The following is a 27036-nucleotide window of genomic DNA, read 5'->3' as shown; positions in this document are numbered from 1 at the left end:
TTTATGAAGATTTAGAAGGGATGGTGCAAATAGCCATAAAGATTGAGAAACATCTCCAAAGGAAGTCTACAAGGTATACTAAATCTAAACCAATTTCAAAGATCCATTTATCTTTCGAGAAGGTTAGTTTACCTACTGAATCTAAGCCTATTGTTGAGGTAGAATGTGATAAAATTCAAAAAGACATAGTTTGTGACCTAGTACCAATGTATGCTAATAGTGTTTTATTTAGTAGGCAACTAGATTGCAAAGAATTGTTTGATTGTAATACTTCTACTATTGTAACACCGGCTTCTAAGGAAGCATGTGATGTTGTGTGTGAGTTAGAGAAAAAGGCGCATGAGGTCGAGACAAAAGCATGTGAATTGTTTGAAAAAGAATCTTGTGTGAGAGAAAAACATGAGATTAGTCTATGGCCTAAAGAGAAAAATGAGAGAAAAGCCAAGAATGTAAGCTTGTTTGAAAAAGTTTGTGATGTCAACTATGTTTTATTTTCCAAACAAAACATTCTTGATCTTTTGTACAAAGACATTTGTTATCTAACGGGAGAGCTTAAACCATGTTGGGCTAGTATTTGCCTTGAGTTTTCACAGGAGGCTAGAACACTCATTGAGAAGATTGAACCAAAGAATGCTTCCAAAGTACACAATGGCAGCCAACATGTGGTTTACAAGGCTGAAGCATCTCGTGAGAAGCAAAAGTCCAAATTTGTTTCTAAATTCATTCATGGCAAGAAGCATACAATGTTCAAACCAGTTTATTGGGTGTGGAGCACTATTGGAAGGATCGATTTTCTGTTGGAAAGAAGTTGAAGAGGAACCCATGTAGAGATATACACTTGACTTTTGATGATTTTAAGAGTGCTCTACACGGCGAGTTTCATGAAGCTTACATATTCAATGTTGTTGATTTCCGTCCATTTGATGTAGGAGATCCTTTTGATTCGAGGACGAATTCTTTTGAAGAAAGGGAGGATGATATGAACCAAAGTGTCTTAGTCCTCAAGATTTAAAGGAAGTTGTTGGAGAATCCTATGTCCAAGTTGACAACAAAGTGGAGTTGCATTAAATGCACTCTAGTGTCATTTATGGCAACCTCAAGTTGCATTGAATGAAGTCGAGAACAAGTCCAACTTCATTTACTACAAACTCAAGTTGCATTAATGGAAGTCTAAGTTGAACTCAATATGCATTAAATGAACAAGACTTCAAAGTAGTTCAAAATCCAGTTCATTCACTCTTGGAGGGTTACAACTTCTTGGTTTTATGGTGGAGGAGTTTTATTCTCGGATTTAAAGCATGTTTAATTGTATTTTCAGTTTTAAACATTTCATTTATGTGTTTTAAGTTACATTTGAGTTCGTGGTGGTTATGGTATTGATGTAGTAGGGAGTTACAACCTTTACAATTCTTTTAGGTTACTTGAACGGTTGTTTTGGAGCTTTGTTCCCTTGGAAAAACAGATTTGAGATTTGAGTTTTGAGATAATGAAATTTAAGCTTATTGAGCCATGAGCTTTTTCTTTGCATTTCTTGTGTTTTAGAATTGCATGCTAGAATCATTCAAGTAGCCTTGATCAAGCAAACTTGTGGAGTGATTCGAATCTTGAGTTTTGAAACAAGTTTTCTCTACTCTTGATATTGATCATCAAGGTAAATCCGTTCTAACTTCTTCCTTGGGTTGACATCATCTCGATTTGGGGGGTTTTAGCATTTGTGATGTAGGGGTTTGCATAACCATAATGGTTCTTAGATCCAATTCGCTATTGTTTTCTTATCACTTGCCCATGTTGATAAAACCACTACTAGGATTAAGGCCAGGCTAACCCAAACCAGTTAGACATGTTTAGGCAAACATGTTTCGGTCCTATTTTGGACATGGACGTTGTTTTCAACGGTCCATTGATCCATCACCTATTGTTGAGAGAGGTTGAAGAGCCTAGGCAGGACGTCATTAGCTTTGACCTGTTTGGGAAGAGGGTATCTTTTGGTAGGCGAGAGTTCGACCTAATCACCGGGCTCAGTCATAGGATGAAGAAGGTAGATAATCATATTCCCGGACGAAGACTTAGAGCACGTTACTTTAAAGACAGTGTTAGGGTTAATTGTAGGGAGCTGGAAAAGATTTTTTTGGAGGACGTTTTTGACGACGACGGGGATGTTGTGAAGGTTAGCATAGTTTACTTCATAGAACTTGCCATGATGAGGAAGGAGAGGAAGCATCTCATTGATACAGCCCTGTTAGGTGTTGTGGATTGGTGGGAGGCGTTTTGCAACTATGACTGGAGTTCGATGGTTTTGGATAGGACGATTTTGAGTCTCAAGGATGCTCTGAAGGATAAACTACCGGCCTATCAACAGAAGGCAAGAGCCGACCCCACACACATTGAGACTTATAGTCTGTACGGGTTTCCGTATGCATTTCAGGTTAGCAAGGTTTAAGTCAACTGTATAATTTAATACATTATTTAACTGCATCATTTATTTGCCTTCACTGGATTCCAGGTATGGGCGTATGAGACGATCTTGACGTTGAGTATGCGAGTAGCAACGAGGTTGAGCGATGACGCCATTCCTCGACTTCTCAGGTGGTCGTGAAATATTCGCGCGGGATTCGTGTGCTGGCGAGTGAGGTTTTCGATAACACGCGGGTAAGTAATTCTCTTGTGGCCGTATGGTTCATATTTGTTTTTTCATTTCGATCTAATCATAGGTTTTTGCAGTCCAAGGTTAAGGAACACTTAGTGGCGACGGATGCTGCGGAACAACACATGGTCTGTGTCATTCTTCCGCCAGAAGCCCGTGTTATACCTGATCCGCCTGCTGTACCTGATCGGGCTGCTGTACCTGATCGGGCTGCTGTATCTAATCCGCCTACTGATGTGGAAAGGGGTCCTCTAGAGGATCCGGTAGTAGAGGCCCATGCGTTAGACGAGGTTGGACCCAGTGCAAATGATGGTGAAGCGCTAGAGAAGAGGTCGAAGAGGAATAAATTCAAGAATAGGATCAGCAGACGGTTGAAGAGGCTCGATGACCGTGTTGGTGCTATCGAGGACACACTAGGTGACTTTGGAGTTGCCCTGAAAGGTATTCAGAGGTACCTGAAGAAACTGACGAAGGTACTCATGTTATATGTATACAAATTTGTTGTTATTTATTACAATAATGCTCATGGGCCGGTGTTTGGGTGCAGGGTAAATTCCCTGATCCGAGCAAGTATTTCGGAGGTGGGGGTAGGCCCGATGATGATGGTCCATAGGATCAAAGGTCTGATGAGTCCTTGAAGCCAGATGGAGGTCGGAAGAGTATGGACGAGGACGTGAGGCCTGATGAGGACCCGGAGACTGACGAGGAATCGACATCGGGGCATGGTCCGAATAATATGGACGAGGATCCGAAGAAAAAGGACGATGATCCAATGATTACGGAGGAGGACGATGGTACGATAACAGATGAGGACGAGGATCCAAATCAGGTAACTCCTACTTATTTTCCTGTTTGGATTATTTATGACCTTGTCTTACATCATGTTATTTAATATTATGACACTACGATCGGGGGACGGCCTGACGGCTCGGTAGTGGATCATGTAGATGACCATGGACCTCAGGTGGGTGTACTTCAAGTAACCACCTTCTCTAACACTAGTATCATTCCTGCTACCATATTGTAATGTGATTAATATTTTTTGTGTATTAAGATCTCATCGTTGGCAGACAAGAGCCGGATGTTCAACCAGATACGCAACCCACGAGGAGACGAGTTAGGTGTCCCTATAAGGACTGGGCACCAGACGCTATCGTTAAGGTAAACTTAATGTCATACATTTTGTCAATTGTCATTACTCGACCATACGTGTTTATTGTGGTTTAGGTTGAACCTTACCTTGACCAGGGCCAATCTGACCTTCAGCATGCCCCAACTGGTAGGGGGCTACGCAAGCGCCATTATTCGTGGAAACTGAAGGATATATACACACCAACCGGCCAACGTAGGATCACCGTGGATGCATACGATCCAGCATGTCTCATTCCTCCACAGCTAGATGGTCAGTTCCAGACATGGATGGATGACCCGAACATCGATGGGCGAACTCGGTTTACTGTAGCTGGCTTACAAGGGAAGGAATGGTATCCCGATCCACTGAACCCTACTGTCCAATTGAAGGACGAAGTAAGTACATCTTATTCCAGTAACTAGTACTGCATTTGTCAATAATATGATTATATCAACTTGCATTTCTTAAATGTAATAGGTAGTTGATGCTCTCGTCCTGTTTACGGCAAAAAAGTTGGAGAAGTGTCTCCATCTGTGTCGCAAAAAGTTTGCGATAGGCGACGTGCTGCTTTCGGTACATACTTTTTCCTGCTCTTCGTTCGAACTAAAAAATACTATTTTAATTATCTGTGTAACTAATATCACTTTTCACTTCTTGTACAGACTCTGCTGAACCGAACAGACGGTCCGTATGCGGCCATGAAACTAGGTGTCCTGTCCACGAGAATCGAATACCCCTGAAGCCAGGAGAATACCATATTCTGATGTGTCTTCGGTAAGCAGTCGAACCAGAACGTGCCTTGGAGTGATGCAGACATTGTGTACACCCCGATCAACTTAGGTGGGAACCACTGGGTGATGCTCGGAATTGATCTTGTGGAAGGCGACTTAACCGTATGTGATTCACTCGAATCGGCCACTCCACTGGATTCACTCGAGAAGGAGCTGAAGCTCATTTGTACGATCCTACCTGCAGTGCTGCATCATGGCGGGATATTTGTAGTACGACTGGACCTGCCAGTGGTACCATGGAGGGTGCATCGGGTTCGTACACCTCAACAAGGTAGCGCGACTGATTGTAGGATTTTTGTATACGCTTTTTCGAGTACGATGTTATCGGGTCAAAACTCCACTTTGACCCAAGATAATATTGTATTTTTTAGGCACCAGTACGTTGTACAGATGTGGGCGCGCCGTCCCATTTTTTGAATATTTATAGAATTCCGGTATTATCTTTTCTATTTCGTACTTCATTCTCGAAGCATGATACATGAAACACACAATAATAATAGAATCCAATCTCCACAATAATAATAATAGTAGTAGAACACATAGGGTTGCAAATGCATGCATGCGTGGTTGGTTTCTTGAGATACAAGTTACATTACAAATTTCTTTAAAATCCACTTCATACATGTTTAAATGTAAATGAACAACAGAAGCATACATTCACAATGTGGTAAGGGGTTCACTACATGTTTTGCGATTATGCCCCCATGCACCATAGCGATCGCACTTACGTGTTTGACGTACCTCGCCCGTGGAAGGAATCCTAGCCGTCTTCTGCCTCCTAACTCTTGGAACAGTCTTCGGTGGTTCCACCGATATGTTGACAAACTCTGGCGAACTGTTCCATGTTGAGACGTGTCCGACTGGAAATATAGGTTCTGCATAAGCCAATATCCAGGAGTTCATCGTATATGCCTCGTCACACGGACTGTATGGATTTATATTTCGCATTATCGCCCCTACAATAGCATGAGAGCATGGAATCTTAAAGTAATCAAACTCTCGACTACTACACGTCATAGCGTTCAAATCAACAATCCCGTCAAGGTTGCTATCCCGTACCTGGAAATGGAACTAGTCAATGTTGTCTACAACATGTCTCCGTGCACTGTCTGAATATTCGGCATACATATTTTTTGCGTAGTCGAACAATGTGGTTGATCGGGAAGCTACAATCGTCCGTCGATCGTAGAACCAAGTCTGTAATTTACCTCTAATGTGGTCAAGTAAGGCGGTAACCGACAACTTAGGGGCGTGCCTGAAGAGGGAATTTACGGACTCCGCGATATTTGTAGTCATCTGTATATACCTCAATTGAGTTTGGAAACAACGAGCCCAACGCTCCTTCCCAATATCGTCTAGATATTCCCGTACACCGAGGTATGCACGAAGTTGGGCCAAGATCGAGTTGAAATATGACTCGCGATACACCTTTGCAGCCTTTAAAAATAGTTCCTCGACTGCCTTCGCATCGTCTTTAAATTTTGCTACCAAGTTAACCTTGATATGCTGTATACAAAAGCAATGAAATGCAGCAGGAAATACGTTGTCAATTGTCTTGCAAATGGTTTGATGTCTATCAGAAACTAAAACCAAATTATCCACTCCGACAAGCGCACGTTTTATTTGAGTCATAAACCACACCCATGATGCTACCGTCTCATCGTCGACAATCACGAATGCTATCGGGTAAATCTGGTTATTCGCATCCACACCAGAAACGATAACAATACGCCTCTGAACTTCCCCTTTAGGTGGGCCCCGTCAATAACCAACAATGGTCTAATGCAACCCAGAAAACCTCGAATCGATTGACCCAATGTCATAAAGACATATTTGAAATATTTGCCACCTTCTAGTTCTAATTCGAAAACAGTACCTGGGTTCATGATTTTCAAAGCTTCACCATAAGCTGGAAGTATACCGTATGACGATGATGGATCCCCTCTAATAAGCCGGAGTGCTTCTTCATTAGAACGCCATGCTCTATCATAACTTAAAATGACATCATACTTCTTCCTTATGTCTTATATAATGTCCTTTGGTCTATACATGCGGGAGACGTCTGTGAACTTCTCCTGCACAAGATGTCCGACCACCCAACTTTTGGCTTGCCTATGATCCTGTTTTAAAGCCCCACCATAGCACGTATGTGCATCACAATATTTTTTTATCTTGAACAAAGTGCATTCCTTTAGCTTGGTAGCTCGAAGTCTCCATGTGCAATCAGTATGAACGCACTGCAGTATATATAGCTCCGGCGTCGACTTTTTTACTTTAAACTGAAATTCATCCGCATTGCAACTAAATGCATTTTCAAACTCAACTCCTTCTTAGTATCAAAGACATCGCCCTCATTAACATCATTTGTCCCAGAAGACTGTACTATGAGTTGCAATTTCTCATCATTAGGGTGTCCGATGAGACCATTACATCCCGGTGGCCGGACCGCTTCTTCATCCCTGCGAATCTCAGTGTGCACCTGTTCCACATCAGGCTCAAGCTCTTCATCAAGCGCATCATCATGCTCTTCGTTCCCACATTCTGCTTCAGAGTGTCCTTCAAACTCTGCCAACGGGTCATATGATTCATTACTTTCATCTTCGTTATCATTCCACACTCCCGACACATCCCAATCACACACCCTGTCATCTCCCAGATTACATGGAACAACATCTGATCCCAATGGTGTTAAACCCTCTACATCATGACCTATATGCCCGTAGGAGGGGTGTGGCTGTCGGGAAGAAGAGGGGTTCGATGATGAAGAATGAAATGAGGGTATAGGATATGTGGGTCTTTGGAATGAGGGAATACAAGCTGTGGACATAGGAATCAATGATACATTTTAGCCTACATAATATGGGAAAAAAAGCATGTACGTTTCATTCCCATGTACATGTTTTGGCACAGTATATATATATATATATATATATATAGGCAATTTAGATACATCCTCAACAGTAAAAAAAAACGCAAGTCATTGTCATCAGTTATCTCCATCACACAAACTTTGGTTTCAAAATGATACACGCGTCTAATTATAATATCAAACTGTAGGGGGTTAATGTTACTCAATCTATACACGTGACCTAGAAATTCTCCGTACGTGATTGTACTATTCACTATCAATCCTCTCGTATGACCGCCGACATAATATTTTTCGCTATCATTCCATTCTCCATCGAATATTATGAAAACACGAGGCATCCTGCAAATAGATAAAACTAAATGAGATAGGAAAATCGATCATTAAGAAATAAAATATTAAAAATTAAAAAAAATACATATCTCGGATGAATCTTGGATCAGTCTTGGTCCGAGACTTGTCCTGAACAAATCTCGGAGCAAGACTGGTACAAGACATGTCCCAGACTAAATATGCTTCTAGATTAGTCCAGGACATGTCTCGAACCAAGACTGGTCCGAGATTTATCCGAGATAGTCCCGAAACGTGATGCACCGGGATTGTTTACATTCAATCCCAGACCAGGTATAGATCCAGGATTGAAGTAATTACAACAATCTAACTTTTTTTTTTTGTCAACAACCCAATCTACTAGTAGAACCCATTCATGTGAACATATTTCAAATAATTTCAACAATTTTAGAGTACAAAAGGTTGTGTAAAGGTAACATACCTAACTTTTCAAAAGTAAAAATGTGGGGACAATGATTTTGGATAGTGTGGAGACAAAGATCAAACACGTTGATGCTTAGAGCGGATTTTGAAAATGTGATCTGTGAGTTTTGGATAATGTGTTTTAAGTTCAAACATAGGTAAAATATGGGTTTAGAGTTTGATGAAGTGGTTAGGTGAAAATCATAAATGCACATTTATTAACAATGGTAGTAAATTCGTCTTTTCCCATGAATAAAATATTTAAGGGATCCTGATAGGGTCACAAATTAGATTTTTTTAAAATGGGGTCATTTATCCAGTTTCAGTTATTGGAGGGGTCACAAATTCAAATTACCCTTTTAAGTTAATGTGTAGTCATTTTAACTACAAAAGTAGGAAAACAAAATTATCTGATTAATGGAAAATTTTAAAAGATCAGCTATAAATTATTAGAATCATACCTTAGAACTTTTAACTTATCAATCACCCTCTTAAATTATGAAATTATTACAATTAAACCTTTAAATAATACAAAAATCACCCTCTTAAAATTATGAAATTATTACAATTAAACCTTTAAATATTACAAACTGGGCAAGCCACCATTAAACCATAAGTATTGTTACCATCAAACTCTCAAGTTAAAGGATTTTTGTTACAATAAAAAAGAAATTAAAATCAAGATGTAAGCTCAACCTCGAATGATTGATTAGACCCTGGAGTTTTAGGTTGTTTTATGAATTTTCCCTCGATGAATTCTAGTAACACTAAAATTACAATTCTTTTTTAGATATATTATATCACAAATTTGGAAACTTTTTTATTTAAAAAATTTCCCCTCGTTTGATTAGAACTCTCTCTCCGACCAACATGAACTTAACTCAGTACTAAAAATAAAAAGAATAAAAAACTTTTATCATATTCTCTTGTTCTCCCTTACCAAATGAAAGTTAAAAAGTCATTCTCTCATTCAAGCCTAACTTATTGACTAAAGCATCTTGTTTTTTTTTTTTATTTTCGAGATCGAGGTTCAATTCTCCATCTCCACATTCGTTGGACTAAAAAAAGTTATAAATTTGACGTTGGACTAAAAAAAGTTATAAATTTGAAATTTTACTTTCAAATGTAATGTAATATTATATGTTAACTACTATTTTGCCCTATATTTTGAGTTTTGTTCATCCTCGAAACTTTTAATTTTTGTTTATTTTAGTTTAAATATATTTTTTGTTTAAAACATTAGTTTTTGGCTTCTTAATTTTAAGAAGGAACCGTTTTAGTTAATTTTATAAAATCTTAACACAAATTTCTATAGACAGTGGAAACCCTTTAATATAAATTAGGACTATATTTTAAAAAATTTATTGAGTATAATATTGTGCTGAAATGAATGGACAAAAAAATGACTTTTTAAAACTACATGAACTATCACAATTGTTTTGAAAATACAGAAATAAAACAGATAACAAAAACTAAAAATATAGTACCAAAACAATATCTAACCTAATGTTCTCCAAAGAAAAAAAAAATTTAGTCCATTAAATCATTTTACTCTCATTTATGTTAATGATTTATCAAAAAGAAAAGGAGATTAATTTAATAAACTCACTAATTTATTTATTTATTATTATTTTTTTAGTGAGGATGGGGTGCTATTTAATTCCTCATCCCTCTCAACGAGATTTTGTGGGAATCTTTATAATAGGGATTTTCCTAGGAGATCGGGTTTCTCGTCTATAATTTTTTTAAATAAAAATTCTAAATTAAAAACGAATATTCTACGGTAAATTTACATTTGAATGGTCAAATTCTCATGAGAAATCTCCCTTTGAAAACAAAAATTGTTAAATTTCTAAAAAAATGTCTCATAAGTCATAATTCATAATTAAAAAAAATTATTATACAACCAATTCTAAAATATTAATTTCAAAATTAAAATTATTCGCAACAATTCGAAAGAGAGAGGGTGGAAAAGGGAAGAAGCCTTGTCGGAATAGGATTATGATGTGTAATATATATATTAAAAGAAAAAAAAGCGAGGTTGGAAGCAGAGTGAAATTGGAAACAAATTCTTTGTCTCCGTCTTTGCAGGACGCCTAAATGGAGATTTCTTGCCTAGTTTAAAATAAGTTGGTTCCGTGAGAAAAAACGTCTCTATTAATAACATGTAGATATGACTTTTTGAGTCGAATATATATTTCTTAGCCCATTTACTAAAAAGTAAACACACTTAAAATAAAATAAAAAAGGAAAAATCTTTGACTAAATATGAACTTGTATCGTTGACTAAATAAGAAACTATTTCTTAGAAAAATCTAATATGTAGGATATTTTCCATTGCGGGGTTATAATAATTTTTGTACCTTAGAAAAAGGTTTTTTTTTTTTTTTTTTTTGATAAAGACAAGAACAAGATTAATGTAATCGCCACTATTTATGAACAGCGTGATCCACGCAAGCTTTTTGACCTTCAACTTTATGGAGAGGAAGAGGACAAGTTTGCTTGTTTCCTTTCATTGAAAATTAAATATAATTTCGACCCCTAAATTTGTACTTAAACTTAATTTTATTTCTATCCTCCGCAAACTTATAATTTTGATACTTTCGATCTTTATAGTTCCTTGTAATCCATCTACTTCCAAAATGTTTATTTTGATTCTTATACTTTTAAAAATGATCACTTTGATCACTTCTATTTTTAATCTCATTTTTTCTATCACAATTTAAACACAACACTACACTCAATATATTTTTTGAAACGTAAATCATTAATTTTAATGAATTTTTGTTATATGCAGAAATTGTGTTAAAAATCTTACAAATAAAGACCAAAATAGTCCCTTTTTAAAAATACAGAGACTATATCAAACATTTTGAAAGTAGGAGAATTAAAGAATCAAAGTTGAAATTACAAAAATCAAAATAAACAATTTGAGAATTCATGGACTAAAATGAATTAAAGCTGAAAATGCAGCAAAATATTATTTTAACTTTTTTATCCATGAACCTTTTTTATTTATCAACTTTATTTTAATCATTTTAACTTAAAATTTTAATTTAGCATTTTTTAGTTGAATTTTAATTTAGCATCTACCTTTCATTAGCCTAACATTTAATCCAAATATTTGACATATACGAAGACAATGATATCAATTAGCATAAATACGATTTTTTTTTTTTACTTTTGTAAAAAATAATTACAACTGAGATTGAACAAATAAATGAATAAAATTTAGGTTAAATTATAAAGTTTCTTCTTTTGAGGTTGTGTTTAATGGGTATCTCAACATTAAAAGATGTCTAATACACCCTTAAATCTTTAATATTGTGATGAACATGTTCCTATAATTTTTTTTTTGAGATAAATATTATTTTAAATCCAAAGACCTAGGATCTGTCACACCCAACATTGAAAATTAAAGCAACCTATAAACATAAATTTAAAGATTAGAGATCAAACTTATAATTTGACTCAAAAGTGAAAAAAATAAAACTTGAAATTCCATGAATTAGAAGACCCAAAATGAAAATGAACTAAAATTTCAGGAACAAAATAAAGTTCTAAAAAAAAAAAAAAAGATATGGGATGCAAAACTATAGTCAAACTGTGTGTTTTTGTATTTTGTCTTGTCTTATCCCTTGACCTGGCTGCTCATCCACGCCATTGAGCCATCCAAAATATCTATACAAAGCCTAAAATATCCCACCCTCCACCTAAGCATAAGTTTACAAAACAGCCGCCTGTCCTTATCCACAATATATATATATATCAACTATTTTGTTGGCTGATATTTCAATCAAAAAGATATATTTGCATTGATTGATGGGTGGGTGAAATTAGACTATTGGGTGTACCGAAAGTGTTGATAAGCTAGGGAAATGGAAGTGCAATCAAACTAGCATTGGCCAGAGAAACCTTTACAATTCCTAAGCTATCATTATCAAATATCATCCTATAATTATATATATACACAGAAAGTTCAAGTGCTACTCACAGATTGAGAAATGTGTCCCACATTCTCACCTGATATGAGAATCAAGAGGAAGGAACACTGAATCTGGAACAACCAATGGCAACTTATCAATGTAAATGAACAGTCTCTTGCGATTCTCTTGAAAAATTAAAGTTAGATCCACCATCTCAGCCTTGTCTGTGTAGATCCAGAGATCGCCCGAGTTGACTCTCCTCAGGCTATCCCGACAGAAGGGACACGACTGAGAACGACCGCGCCTGCAGGGTGGAATAGACAGACAAGGTAGTTCTAGTTATGATGTTGAATATGAGTCTGAGAATGCTAGCAGTAAATGCACATATGGATGGCTGACAAGATTTTCAGATCCAACACAGAATTTAATCTTACCCCGTGAGAGAGAATGCATTTTGTCTATAGACTTGCCGACAGAAATGCTAATTTCATAATTTTTTCATAGTACTTTATAAGATAATGCTGGTCCTACTCCTAGAAGTGGATAACTTTGGGCGCGTTTGAACAATATAATTCTTTATTTCATTTAGTATTGAATTATTAATCTACTTTCTGGAGGGGGGTGGAGAAGGGAATAGGTTGTAATCAATCAAAAAAGTAAAATCACAAAAGCTTACCAATCTCGATAACACTTCAAGCACAAAGAATGGTTGCAGTTGGGCAGAACAACCATGCCGTTAACTTCCATACAAATTCCACACTCCTTTTCTCTTTCAATGTCGATTTCTGAGAGTTTTCCCCTTCCAAGTTCATCCCTTTTTTTGTACCTGGCATTGCAGACCTCTCTCTGTTTTCTATCTTCCAATTCTGTGATGCCTCTTTGAAGTTGCAGAAGAGAAGGGAAGATTACCACTGTCGACAAGAAGGCGTGTCCAGAAGCCACCCCACCAAAAAAGAACAAGAAGAAGAAGTTCAGAAAGCCAAGTTCCAAAAGAGATTCATTGCACCAGAGTTTAGATGTCATGTAAAGTAAATATTCATTATGGCCGCATTCTGAAAATCTCACTCACCATAAAATTCTCTAATGCTAGCTTTTCGCTCGTATATGGACATGGTGGTCTTTCCATCTGGATAAGTCTGCATCAAAACATAGTTGCAAACGACAAGAAGTAATTAAACAATAATTACCTTCATTGTCAGGAGATAGAACATCAGACTTCTTTTAAGAAAAAAATTTCTTTGTTTATCAATCAGAATATAACTTGATTATTACAGTTAAGGGCCTCCAATGGAAAAAATATCAAGACAACATAAACAAACAAAACCAAGAACAATTACCAACTGATGAATATTGCCAAATAGTAGTACCAAAATGAAAAGGGCATATACCACATAGATAAGGATTCTAAGCAGTCCCAAGGCACCAGCAAGGGAACAGTCAGTCCATTGAACAAGAAAAAGGAAAAATGGAGCTGCTGGACTGTAAGATAATCTCATTTGAACACAACCTCCATCATTCTCTCTCGGACAGTCTAAAGCACTGCAAACAAAAGGGTTAAGGTTAAACAAAAAACAGGGTTAATGAAAAATTTTACCAATTAAAACTAGCACCGATTTCTTTTTAATGAAGTTGCAATCAATCTGACATTTCCCCCTTCTCATCCAAAGCATTTCTTTTGCTTCCCACTGCTCATAAAGAGTAATCAACAATTACACATCATTCCATTTACTCTTTTGTAAACATCCTGAATTATGTCCAGCTTCTAATCAGATGAAACACTGATCAAAACCAGACTTAATAATTGAAATCAAACAATAGGGCAGTAATTACTGTCAATTAAATGCAGATGATAATAACTATCCCCGATTATTAGTATTCTAAATTTGACTCAACAATTTACTGAAAGATTTTTAGTTCGCTTGCCCAACATTCAACAATGTGGACCGTTTCAAAAAGTAAACAGTCCCTTGAATTGTCGACAGTAGAATATGTATCTTCTAGAGAAATCCACAGAGAGAGACAGAGTTAACAAGGAAAATCAAGAAAAAATCATTTTGTTGCAGAAAGAAACGAAAATTTTCCATGTAAACAGAAAATTTCGATTACAAGAGAGAGATGGAAGATAGTTACAGAGTATTGGCATGCTGAACATCGGCTTCAAGGGCTTTAAGCGAATCCTTGAACGAAATCTTTCCCATGGCCTCGAAATTTCCCGGATAAGGGAAAAAAAAACAGTTTCCAATCGAACGAAAGAACAAACGAGCGATCAGTCAAGGAGAATCAAAATCCCGAGGCGAAACCCTACAGATTATCCCCATAATCAAACAGAAAATTCTCGTAATCGAAATTAGAGACGAAATGATAAGTAGAAATTCTTCTGCGCTTCCTCTCACAGCTCCGTAGTCTCTCAACTTCGCTGCTCCTTCTTATAGACCAACGGAATTTACCATTTTACCCTCCTTCCAGAAATAAAATTACGTTTCAGTCCTTTAGAAAAAGTTTTATGTCTTCATCCGGCTGCGATCGTGTACGGTCGAGTAGACCCCACCGTTTTTCATCCTAGCCAATGACGTGTCGTCAGCAATAAGTTGTGGGCCCCACAAGTATAAAGAGAAATGGAGGTGGTGAATTCTTATTGGCTAATAGTAATGCCCAGAAACAGCCGGCGACGCCCAATGTTTTGAGTTATGGCGGCTAGGGTTAAATTTCTTGTACCAGTTTTAGGATTTGGGTTCATGTTTGATGATAAAAATTTCGACAAATACTCATACTCATAAAAAATCTGCGTACATTTATATGTAATTGTAGTTCTAAACGTTGATGTTGTTTTTCGTCGAGCTCACCGATTGGTCACGAGCTAACAAAGACGAGCTCGCAACTAACTTGAGCGTCAGAGTGTTCGTTCCATGTGCAGGTTCACTTGTGAGCACCTCGGCAGCTTCACACATTTTAATGTTTCTAAAAAATTTAGTTGAAGGTAGAAGTTGAGTGATAAAATGCACTTCGTGCTCCAAATCTTTCTGATAGAAAGTATCCTTGGGTTGGTTCGAGCGGACTGACTCAATCGAGTTCGATCAGTACAGTCTAAGTGGTTCGACTATATTTAATCTGATGATCATATATTGGTTCAATTAGGTAAGGTGGTTCAATTATAGCATCCTGATCCAGGTCGCTTCTGTGGCGAGTGTTAACGACATATTGATTGTATTTTTTTTTTTGGTCAAGAGTAAATGGAATTTTTATAAATTAAAGTATTAATAATTATTATTTGTTAAATTAAAGTGTGGATAAGGTTGGATTAGTTGACATATTTGTCACTTTCCTCATCTTCAAATATTAAAGTATTGCCACTGGGAGAATGTATAGTATATCCCATCTAGCTTGTACTTATTAACTTTTTTTTTCATCCCTTTTGAATAATATTATATTATTTATCTTTAAGGCTCATAATAATTAACCACTCATTGAATTAAACAATAATTGCCCACTTTTTTTTCTTCTCATTGGTCAATATTTTGCAGAATATGGTATAACGATTTTTTTCTTTACAACTATACGTTATATTGCCCTAAATTTGTACGAGTGTATTTATTGCGTGTCTTTATTTTAAAAATTTGGTCAAAAAATACATTTATTCTCTAAACTTTCACTAAAATAACGATTCAGTTTCTAAACTTTCAAAAGTAATGATTTATACTTTAACAAGGAAGTTGAAGTCACACACCAAGTCATAGTCAAAACAAAAAGATCTATCCTTAAAAGTTGTTGTGGATTTTTTGTTACAATATTTTGTTAATTTTATATTCTTTTTCTTTTAAAATTAGGATACATTTTTGTATAAATATGGCCTTCAAGTGTCATATAATAGAGTGAAAACAAATACAAACATCTTACCATCCGTCTGAAACTTTCTCTTGTGAAATTCTTACTTTGTATTAGAGCTGTAATGGTCAACGCCTCCTCCAACACCTCTACCCACCTCACCTTTAGCAACCCACTCAATCAATTGCTTAACCAAATCACCACAATAAAGCTATATAGAAGCAATTACTTGTTTGGAAAAAAACTAGCTTTACCCATATTACGAAGTTACAAACTAGAGAGGCATCTCTCCGGCGAGCACTCATGCTCGCCCATTTTTGTGCAACAGTCGATTGGTAATATGGAAACAAGCCAAACGAACACATCGCATCGTTGAGTTCGTCTATAGCAATGGAAACAGGTGTCGATCCACTATGTGAGTCATGGGTAACTACTGACCAGTTACTTCTTGGCTGGTTGTACAACTCTATGACTCTAGAAGTTGCAACACAAGTGATGGGGTATGAAAATGCTCATAATTTATGGGCTGTCATATAAGACCTATTTGGAGTACAGTCTTAGGCTGAAGAAGATTATCTCTGTCAGGTATTTCAACAGACTTGAAAAGGTTCTCTTAAAATGACTAAATTTTTTGCGTGTTATGAAGTCTCATGCAGACAATTTGGGTCAAGCTGGAAGTCCCGTACCCACTTGATCTTTGATTTCTCAAGTTCTGTAGGGATTAGATGAAGAGTATAATCTTGTGGTAGCAACGATCCAAGGAAAAAGAGACATTAAGTGGCCTGAAATGCAAGTCAAATTGTTGGTATTTGAAAAGAGGTTAGAACTTTAGAATTCTCATAAAATACAGTATCATTTAGCAACTTTGTTTCTGTGAATATGGCTACCAGTAGCAGAAATATAAGTGGTGGAAACCAACATCCAAATCAAAACTCTTGGCCACCATTCAACAACAATCAGGGGGAAGGGAGGTCGAAATCGAGGTAGAGGACGGTGGAACAACAACAATAGTCAACAAATTTGCCAGGTGTGTGGTAAACCTGGACATTCAACACTAGCATGCTACCATCGATTTGATAAGGGGTAAAGGAACAATACAAAAAGTCAGAGTAAAAACTTCAACAACGACTCTAATCAGGGAGTTAACAGCAACCCTAGACAAGGTACATCTTATGCCTTCACAATAACCCAAAATAACAATCCTTTTTTGGCCAATCCAGAAACAGTGGTAAACCCGAATTGGTATGTGGATAGTGGTGCTTCAAATCACGTCACCACGAACTACAATAGTATGCTTCAACCTACTGAATATGGAGGTATAGAAAGAGTTACAGTAGGTAATTGCGATAAATTAAAAATATCCCATGTTAGTAAATCCTGTTTAGTTTATGACAGTAGGTTGATCATACTTGAAAATGTGCTGTGCGCACCTAACATAGCTAAAAATCTAGTTAGCATGTCCAAACTCGATAAAGACAATAATGTATACCTTGAATTTCATACTGATTCTTGTCATGTAAAGGATATACATTCGGGCAAGGTGGTGCTGAAAGGGGCTCTTAGAGATGGACTTTACCGCCTCAATACAGTTGGAGTAGTTATTGGGAGTACTTCGAGTCTAGTTGACCCTGGCTTGGAGTTGACTACTAATAAAACTATTTGTTCTGTGTCTCTTCCCAAATCATTTAGTAGTATAAATGTTATGGTATCCAAGGACGTTTGACATCGTTGACTTGGACATCCGTCTTCTCAAGTTTTTAGAAGTTTAATTAAACGTTGCAATCTGCCCGTAACAGTTCATGATAATGTCAACTTTTGTGAAGCATGCAAGCATGGTAAATCTCATGGAGCGCCTTTCCCTCTATCTAGTTCATGAGCTCTGATTTGTGTAATTCAAAAGACGTTGGAATCGTTATTTCGAGCTTTATGCTGTGGACACTTCAAAACACTAAAATTTTCAATAAACAAAATTAGGTTTGTTATCGTCAAAACATTAATTAATTAATTAATTTGAGATTAAGCGCCAAAAAATCAATAGGGTTAGAGAGATTTTGAAGGGTAGTAGCCTAAGTAGTGGGTTAGTCTGTTTTCTTATTTCCCTATAAATTCTTGTAACAATTCTCAATTCAATGAATAAAAGTTCTTCCTTCGAACAATTTTTCTCTTGCTTCTACGATGTTGTTCTCTTCGTTTTTCGTTACATGGTATCAGAGTGTTCAGGTTCTTTATCCTGTATTTGAGTTTAGTGCTCGTTGTTTGAGTCTAGTGCTTGGTGTTTGAGTTTAATACTAGGTGAAGATAAACGGTGGAAGAAATGTTAAGCTTACCGATGATAATTATATCTACTGAAAGCTATGTATGGTAGCTTTTCAATCATCATGGGTGGCTTATTGGTCTAAAGTGGCTAGGGTTAATTAAGAGAGAATGGGTTCAAATCCCATGATGTCCATCTACCTTAGGAATTAGTAATTCCTTTGTGTTTCTCGGCACCAAACGTTGTAGGAAGATCAAATGTGGTAAAGTTTTATTTGCTTTGTGAACTTCTATTGGTAAGGAGTATATCGAGCATGTTCGTGATGTAGATTCTCCAAAAGAAGTGTGGGATACACTTGAAAGGTTGTTCACCTGGAAGAACATGACGAGGTTGCAGTTTTTGGAGAATGAACTTACTGGTTCAACTCAAGGTAATTTGTCAATTTCAAAATATTTTCTGAAAGTTAAAAGTTTGTGTTATGAAATTTCAGAATTGGACAAGAAGGAGCCCATTACCGATGCTTGTTTGCGTTGGTATCTTATCGTGGACTGCGAAAGGAGTTTATGCCATTTATTTCTTCGATATAAGGTCGGGTAACTTAACCTTCTATCATTGAGTTGGAAAATTTGCTATCAAATCAGGAAGCCTTGGTGGGTGACAACAAACAAGCTTCTTCCGAGATAGAAGCCAACAAACAAGGATGTTTTAGGTGCGGAATGTTAGGACATATCAAACGTGATTGTCGAGTGAAGGTGGTATGTAGTCGATGTGGGAAACCAAGCCATATTAGACAAAATTGTCAAGTGAAACTTAAAAAAGCAAAAGCAGATGTTGTACAAGAAATTAACAAGTCTGAACAACTCAATCGGGAACATTGTTTATCAATTAAAGTTATTGATCAACCCATTAATTGTTGTCCTAATGCTTCTTTTGATTATAGTGATGACTGGTCTGATGGTTTTGGTTGTTTTCATCATACTACTGAAGATGTATCTCTTATTTATGATGTTTGTGGAAGAAGAGTCAATGCTGAGGCTGATAATTCCTTACATCCTGATGTGGAAGGACATGTCAATGTTGAAAATCGTGAATGTGGTAGTGTTCCTCGTAAAGTTGGTTGTCATGATCCAAATTTGAAGGAAAATTTTGTTTCAATCTCTTAAGTTGTTGATGCTGGGAGTTTTTCTAAAAACAAGTTGAATTGTGATAGAAATTCTGCATATTCTTGTACTAGATATAATACAAGTTTAAGTTGTTTAAATAATCTGAAGGTTAGCCTTATATCTGGACTTATTGCTTGATTAACATTTGTTCTTTTGGTTGGATTATTGTTTTTCTACAAGGGTAATTACAAAGGCTACACGTCCAGAGTCTTTGTAGATGTTACATGTGAAGTTTATCGAAGAGTTTCATTCGGTCAGTTGAAAGGATTCACATGGAGGGAAAGCCTTGAGGGAGATGCTTTCCAACTTGAGAATTTGAGTGTTATCTACCATCCTCAAGAACTTAAGCTTGGGGAACTTGCTTTGGATTGGTCTACTCGAAGGTTTGTGCCATTGGACACAACTCAAGGTTTAGAGTACTTTTGTGAGCATTACAATCCAAAGATTACTCATCGAGGTGTTGTGATTGTTACTGTATTGCTTGATGAAGATATTAAAGCGGTTGTTGATGATTTTGGCCTAACGAAGTTGGCTAGTACTATAATGATTACTCAAGTTTGGGTGATAATGAGCCATATAGCACTGAAGTATGTATCTACTCGAAAATTATCAGAAATGATGAATATTTTTTTGTTATGACATGTATGTTTGGACCTTGATGCATCTCAATTTGACTTGAAAGAGTTTGTAGCTTTGTGGCTTAGTGGAGTTACGATGTTGGTTTAGAGAGATTTTGAATGGTAGTGGCCTAAGTAGTGAGTTAGTGGCCTATGTAGTGGCCGAGTTAGTAGTCGGTTTTCTTATTTCCCTATAAATACTTGTAACAATTTTCAATTCAATGAATACAAGTTATTCTTCGTACCATTTCTCTATTGCTGTCACTTTGTTGTTCTCTTTGCGTTTTTTCGTTACACATTTTGCCTTTTATTGAAAAAGAAAAAAAATCATGTTAGTGTTTTTAAATATCTCAAGTTTATTGACCATTATTTTTAATGGTAGTTAATGAAGAATAATTACGAATGGCTTAAAATCATCCAAATTTTTATTGGAATTTAATTGGCATCTCAATATCAATTCCTCACCTTAAGAATATTGGAATCCAATATCTTGATCTCTCTAATTTCCATCCTTATATTTTAAAATATATGTGTTGATGCTGGAATTCGGCCTCCTAGGAACTCGCCAAATTCGCACAAATCTTCTCGAACAAAAGGATCTATGAGACCTACAAAACATAATAACGCTAAGTTGCCACACGAGCTCCGATGTTTAAGTTAGTATCGGAGTAGCCGGGTATAGAGAATATGATTTTTAGGCATACCTTTAGGGTTTAGCTTACTCTCGTATTTATAAAGGTCGAATCCTAAACCCTTCAGGATTTACATCAGTTGAACCCTAATCCCTTTAGGGTTTACATAAGTTGAATCCTATTCCCTTTAGGATTTACGTAAGTTGAATCCTTATGCACGCAGGAGATCTTAAACGGAGTGGGCCTCATGCTGCATTTAGAACCGAGACCAAGTCAACTAGGACCGGGTTGCACAGGGGTCGGGACACATCAGAGAGGTTCTCGACCACTGGGCCGAGAACTCCTTGGCGCAACCCCGGGTCGGCTATGGTCGGCCTGGGTTGCTAGGCCCCGACCCACTTACCTCTCTTCGGGTCCGCTCCTTCTTCGACTCTCTTTCCTCTTTTCGGTTGTTTAGCTTGATCTCTATTTTCCCCTATAACAATAGCCCCCACTCTTAAAATAGAAGGCGTAAAGCATGTTAGAGCTTCTATTTTTAAAGTATTTGTCGCTGTTAGTTGTCGTTTTTATGAGTTGGCTGCCATAGCCCCATTCTCTTTGTTGTAGTTGGCTACCATCAAGTCTCTTAGTATTGAGGGCACTTGTCGTTGTCAGTAGTCGCTTTTTATGGGCTGGCTGTCATTGCCCCCATTCTCGTTTGTTGTAGTTGACTGCAATCAAGTCTCTTGGGCTTTGCTATACGGTTAGTTTTAACCGTTAGATTCGGTCTTGGGATCTAACTTTCAGCAGGGCCAGTAATACTTCCTTTGAGTTTCTAACCTATTTGGCTTTTGCCCATGTTTATACCTCAGGCTTACTCTCGAGTTTCTAACCTATTTGGCTTTTGCCAATGGTTTTTATACCTTGAGTTTAGTTGGCATCCTTAGGTGTTTAACATATTTGGCTTTTACAGTTTTTTACCCCAAGTTCAATCAACACCCTCGGGTTTCTAACCTATTTTGGCTTTTGCCACATGGTTTTCTATTCGTGGATTTTATTGATTGGTTAGGCTTGCTTGCTTTTTGTTTTAACCTTGCTGGGCCTGTACGCATGCCTTGACTGGCTTCTCACTTATCGGCCTATTTCTAGGTATGTCCCAGTTCGATTTCCTTGATCAACTGTTGATTTACTTACCCATGCCCCCACTTGAAGGTTTTATATTTAGAATAAAGATAAGCGCTCAAGTAGAAGTCAATCAATAAAAAGTACCTAATGACTTTATTGAAAAAGAAATAAAATAAAACCTACCCTATTTCAACGCAAATATGCAATCATCATACGAGGAAAAAGTAAAAATAACCTATCCTATTAAACATGCAATTAATATGGTCCTATCTATGGTAGAAAATAGAAAATTTAATATAGCCCTGAAGTGTGAGTCCTGCAAGCTTCCTTAGTTGCTTCTTAGTGAGGTGTAGTTTATACTTTCGTATTGTTCTCCTTTGACCTCACCTACTCCTCCCAAGATGGTCTTTATCTCCCTGACGGGTGACCTGTCATCTCGATCTATGTCTGGAGTTGCCCTGGATTTTTCTAGTATTCTTTGAGGTAACCTCTTCGAATGAGGTCCTCTATTTCTTCTTTGAGGTCAAAACAATTATGTGTTGTGTGGTCATGATCTCTATGTAATAAACAATACATTCCTTTGCTCCTTTTACTGGATGATGTTTTTACCCTGTCAGGTCATCTGGGTAGTCTTTGGTCTTTGATTTCTATCAAAATCTGCTCGAGCGGGACCACTATTGGAGTGTATTTTTAAAATTTCCATTAAGGATCCCGTTGGACTAGTCGACCATGTCCGCTATCTAACCTCTCCTAGCTTGATCCATGTAGCTTTTCTCCGCACCTCTCTCTCTTTGCGTTATAATTCGCATGTTCTCTTTCAGGGTCACGCCTCGAGTGAATTAATTCTCCAGCACTCATGTATTTCTGGGCTTGGCTTAAAACCTCCAAGAAAGTGCCTGGAGTTCTCTTCCCAAAAGAGAATATCAATTGCTCGTCTTTCACACTGGATACAAAGGCTAGCAGTGCCACTACATCTGTCAGACCCTCCACTTGTAGCTTCTCTTCATTAAACCGAGCCATATAGTCTTTGAGGCTCTCTGTCGCCTTTTGCTTAATATTCAGTAGGTATGCTACAGGTCTGCTTCTAATCCATCCTCCGATGAATTGGGTGACAAACACCCTCACCAATTCCTTAAAGCTTGAAATCAACTTTCTTTTCAACTGTCATAACCAGATGCGTGCCCAACTAGTCAGAGTGAAAAAAAAAAAACACTCTGCATCTAATGGCTTCCGTTATGCCATAAATATCTGTCCATTCTTGGTATGCATCAAGGTGATCGATGGAATCTGTCGAACCGTCGTATTGTGTGATGGTAGGTAGCTTGAACTTCGGAGGAGCTTTTTCCTTCATTATTTTTTCTATAAAGGGCGAGTCGCCTGGTCTATCAATAACTCGAGATCAAATTTCTTGTCTTTGTGTCCTCTTGATCGTATCTATGACTACTTGGTTCGACTTGGTGGTCTTCTTCTATCGACAGTAGTATGCCCGAGGTCGGCTCGGTCAACTGGGTTGCTCTTGCTTTAGTTGGACACGACAACCTCTGTTGTCATACATCTGCTTGCCGACCTGACCGGCCGAAGACGTTGGTTCGAGGTTTGTCGTTTCCTCCTATCTTCAGTTTGCTCCGTGCATGGTTGGTTGTCTCCCCAACTCTTTCAATCATTGGAGCTTTACCCTTTCGTGTATCACGAACAAGTGCTAGTTGTTCCACTTCATGTTGCTCGAATTTTCGTAGAAGCAGGTACATGTTCTGGTGCATTCCCTTAAACTTCTCCTCTAAGGCGGCCATCTTGTCACCTTGTTGATTCAGAACTTCGATCGGTTTGTCTTTCTGTCCGAGAACTAGTCGGCCCGTATCCTTCTGTCCGTCATTTGGTCGGCTCGTATCCTTTGGTCAGAAAACTGGTCGGTCAATCTCTCCTTCGGCTTTCTCGGGCGGAGGTGCACCCCTATTAACTTTCCTCATGTGGTGGCACTCATCGTCAGAATGTTGTAGACTCCTTCCCGAACTCATGTCGACAAGTCTGCAATCTCCAGTCTTCCCTAAAGAGGGCGTCAATTGTTGATGCTAGAATTCGGCCTCTTGGGATCTCGCCCAGTTCACACCAATCTTCTCGAACAACGGGATGGATGAGACCTGCAAAACAAAATAACGCTAAGACCGGTGTGGCTTTTGCCACACGGGCTCCGATGCTTAAGTTAGTGTCGGAGTAGCCAGGTATAGAAAGTAGGGTTTTTAGGCATACACGTAGGGTTTAGCTTACTCTCGTATTTATAGAAGTTGAATCCTAATCCCTTTAGGATTTACATCAGTTGAACTTTAATCCCTTTAAGGTTTACATAAGTTGAATCTTATTCCCTTTAGGATTTACGTAAGTTGAATCCTTATGCACTCAGAAGATTTTAAACGGAGTCGGCCTTATTCTGCATTCAGGGCCGAGACCAAGTCTACTCGGACTGGGCTGCGTGGGGGTCAGGGCGTATTGGAGAGGTTCTCAGCTACTGGGTCGAGAAGTCCTCGACGCCGAGGTCTGGTCGGCGCCTAGCAATGCTCGGCATTGCTCGACGTCGACCCCGGGTCGGCTATGGCCGGCCTGAGTTGTTGCTGGGCCCCGACCCAGTTACCTCTCTTTGGGTTCGCTCCTTCTTCGACTCTCTTTCTTCTTTTCAGTTGTTTAACCTGATCTCTATTTTCTCCCATAACAATATCTATTAATAAAAAGAATTGATTTGTTATTTTAGTAAAGAATAAATTTATTTATCTTTTATAAAAAAAATTTATTTCTCAATTAAAAAAGAAATTATTATTATAATTATAGACTCCAAATCAACCTTCGCATTTTATTAAGATTTCTCAATCCGCAACAGCATTGAAAAATTGCCATCCAAATAAGAAAACATGGTGCCAAGTAAGGTGAGTTAATGAAATTTTTTAAGGCCCGTTTGATAACCATTTCGTTTTAGGTTTTTTGTTTTTTGTTTTTAGTTTTTCAAAAATAGGGCTATTTGATAATCAATTCAATTTTCTCTATTTTGTTTTTCAAAAACCATTTTGAAATTCTATATAAATTAAAAAAAAATTATTTTTCAAAATCAGGTTTTTGTTTTTCAAAATCTCATTTTTTCTTCTAATACTCGACTTTTGTTTTTCTTTCTCATATTTATCTCTAAAAAGTTTTTTTCACTCTAAAAATTTTTTTATTTCTAAATTTCTCTCTACAAACTTTATTTTTATCCTTCTAAAATTTTCATATTTTGAATATTTTATTGTAATTTGTCTCTCTACAAATTTTTCTGTATTTTTTTTTCTAACAGACCAGTTTCAAAATTTAATATTTTTCCTAACTTTCTTCCCTCTAAAATTTCATATTTTATAACTTTTATTTCTCTTCGTAATCTAGTTTTTCCTCTAAAAATCATATTTTATTTTCTCGTTCAATTTTCTTTCACGGTAACTTTTATTTATCTTTGTATTTATTTATTTTCTATAAAAATTTTATTTTGGATCTTGTTTTTATCTCTAAATTTGTTTCTACTATAATTTTTATATTTCTTTATAATTTTTTTTTTCTTTAACATATATTTTCCTCTGGACTTTTTTTTTCTCTTTTTGTCTTTAACTTTTCTTTCACTATTTTTTTTCTAAATATTTTTATTTATCTTCCACAAGTTTACGTACATCTCTATTTTCATGTCTCTACATTAGGGGGAGACAAAAATTTTCGTAGGTTCGATTCCCAAAAATAGAAAATGCATGTCCGAACCCCGTCCCTGTCTCCGATTCCATTTTTTAAATAATTAATATATATTTATTACACTTTTTTTATGCTTAAATTCTAAAAATAATTAAAAACAATTAGAAAACCGATAATTTTTTTCGAGATCATCTCTCGAGCCCAAGAACGAGGTGGAGACGGAGACTAAAAATTTTCACGAGCTCGATGATCGGAGAGAGCATCCTCACTCGCAGTCACATCATTGTCATCTCTACTCTACATAAAATTTTCTCTCTCTAATATGTATTTTCAATTTTCTAACTTTTTAAAAACAAAAAACCTAAAAATGGTTACCAAACATGTTTTGAAACAAAAAAACCAAAAACTAAAAACAATAAAAACCAAAAACTAAAATGGTTATCAAACAGGCCCTTAGCTAAAGGTTTTTTTGAAGGAGGTTAAAAAATTATTAAGACTTTTGAAGAAAAATATTAGCATCAAATCTTGGCCGCGGCCTCCAAACATATCGAAACATATATGTGTGCATATATATATTTGAATATATATATAATTGAATTAGTACAATATGTGGAGGTGAGGATTTGAACTTTCAACCTCGTCGTTGGATACATGTGCTTTAATCCACTAAATTATGCTCTGGTTGACGGCCTCCAAAGATAATGATGTTTCACCTTGTAAATTATTGATACCTCAAATAATCTAAATTTCATAATTTTATAGGATTTTTCTAAAGGATTACAACGTAATTATTGAACCTATAAAAAATACATCATCCTTTTATATGTATATATATATATATATATATATATATATATATATATATAAAAAAATACATCATCTTTTTATATATATATCTATATCTATAGTATATATAAAATGTGGGATGAGGAGAAACTTCTATATACCATTTTTGCCCTCTCATTATAACTCTTTTCACTTTTCTTTTCTTTTGATGACAATTGTGTCATTTAAATACAAACTTTCTCTCTCTCAATTTATCTCTTCCCTCCGTCACGATCCCATCCCTCTAAATTCCCCTATTTTCTCTTACTAATCTTCTCTCTCTTGATTATTCTTTCATTAACTTTATCTTTCTCATTGATTTTTTTTAACTCCTTTCATCTACCACATACCCTCTCCCAATCCTTTCATCTTCCTAACCCCCTTCCAATTATCACATACCCTCTCCCAATCCTTTCATCTTCCCAATCCCCTTCCAATCCATATATAAATATGTGTCCTCTCTTTCTCATGCCAACCAAAAATCAAGAGGTGGTGGATGGAACAAAGTGGAAAATTTTCCAAGTAGTGTGAAGGTATGAAGATTATTCTCTTGCTTTAGTAACGACAACAACAATGCACATATGGGTGATCGAGAAGATAATTGATAGTTAAGAGAAACCAAATTAAAGCTGAGTTGATGGCATCGGTTCGCTTTCCCCAAATTTATCATTGTTCAAATTGAAAGAAATTCTAAAGTACGATGTGTCGAGATGGTGGTCGATGGAATCGAGATAAAGCAAAATTCGATTATTATCATAATTTGGATAATAAGAATGCTTATGAGTTTGATTTTTATTTATTTATTTTTTAA

General features: G+C 36.6%; 2 protein-coding genes across 4 annotated transcripts; both read right to left on the bottom strand.

Moving 5' to 3' along the window:
* Window positions 1–5224: 5224 nt before the first annotated feature.
* On the bottom strand, window positions 5225–5584 carry LOC111018951 (uncharacterized). Its single transcript, XM_022295222.1, has one exon. It carries the CDS (start codon window positions 5582–5584, stop codon window positions 5225–5227), a length of 360 nt encoding a protein of 119 aa, XP_022150914.1.
* Window positions 5585–12065: 6481 nt separating this feature from the next.
* On the bottom strand, window positions 12066–14527 carry LOC111018996 (RING/U-box superfamily protein). Of its 3 annotated transcripts, XM_022295283.2 has the most exons (6): window positions 14243–14285; window positions 13723–13797; window positions 13501–13651; window positions 13182–13248; window positions 12789–13023; window positions 12066–12416 (listed from the first exon to the last, which is right to left on the bottom strand). In XM_022295283.2, exons 3-6 carry the CDS (start codon window positions 13606–13608, stop codon window positions 12206–12208), a joined length of 621 nt encoding a protein of 206 aa, XP_022150975.1. In that variant the 5' UTR covers window positions 13609–13651; window positions 13723–13797; window positions 14243–14285; the 3' UTR covers window positions 12066–12205. The 3 variants fall into 3 exon arrangements, with proteins under 3 accessions (XP_022150975.1, XP_022150973.1, XP_087977890.1); XM_022295281.2 differs by lacking the exon at window positions 13723–13797 and having other exon boundaries at window positions 14243–14527; XM_088121764.1 differs by lacking the exon at window positions 14243–14285 and having other exon boundaries at window positions 13758–13779.
* Between the last annotated feature and the right edge of the window lie 12509 nt (window positions 14528–27036).

Source organism: Momordica charantia, assembly GCF_013281855.1.
Source record: "Momordica charantia cultivar OHB3-1 chromosome 3 unlocalized genomic scaffold, Mcharantia_2.0 BLBB01000003.1, whole genome shotgun sequence".
NCBI lineage: Eukaryota > Viridiplantae > Streptophyta > Magnoliopsida > Cucurbitales > Cucurbitaceae > Momordica > Momordica charantia.
This window is presented reverse-complemented; position numbering and strand designations above follow the sequence as displayed.

Coding starts and splice junctions, on each gene's coding strand:
- LOC111018951 (XM_022295222.1), bottom strand. CDS start 5,584: ATGACGTGTAGTAGTCGAGAGTTTGATTACTTTAAGATTCCATGCTCT.
- LOC111018996 (XM_022295281.2), bottom strand. CDS start 14,310: ATGGGAAAGATTTCGTTCAAGGATTCGCTTAAAGCCCTTGAAGCCGAT. Junction 13,249..13,500: donor TTAGAATCCTTATCTATGTG/GTATATGCCCTT, acceptor GTTTTGATGCAG/ACTTATCCAGATGGAAAGAC. Junction 12,417..12,788: donor TTGAAGTGTTATCGAGATTG/GTAAGCTTTTGT, acceptor TCCACCCTGCAG/GCGCGGTCGTTCTCAGTCGT.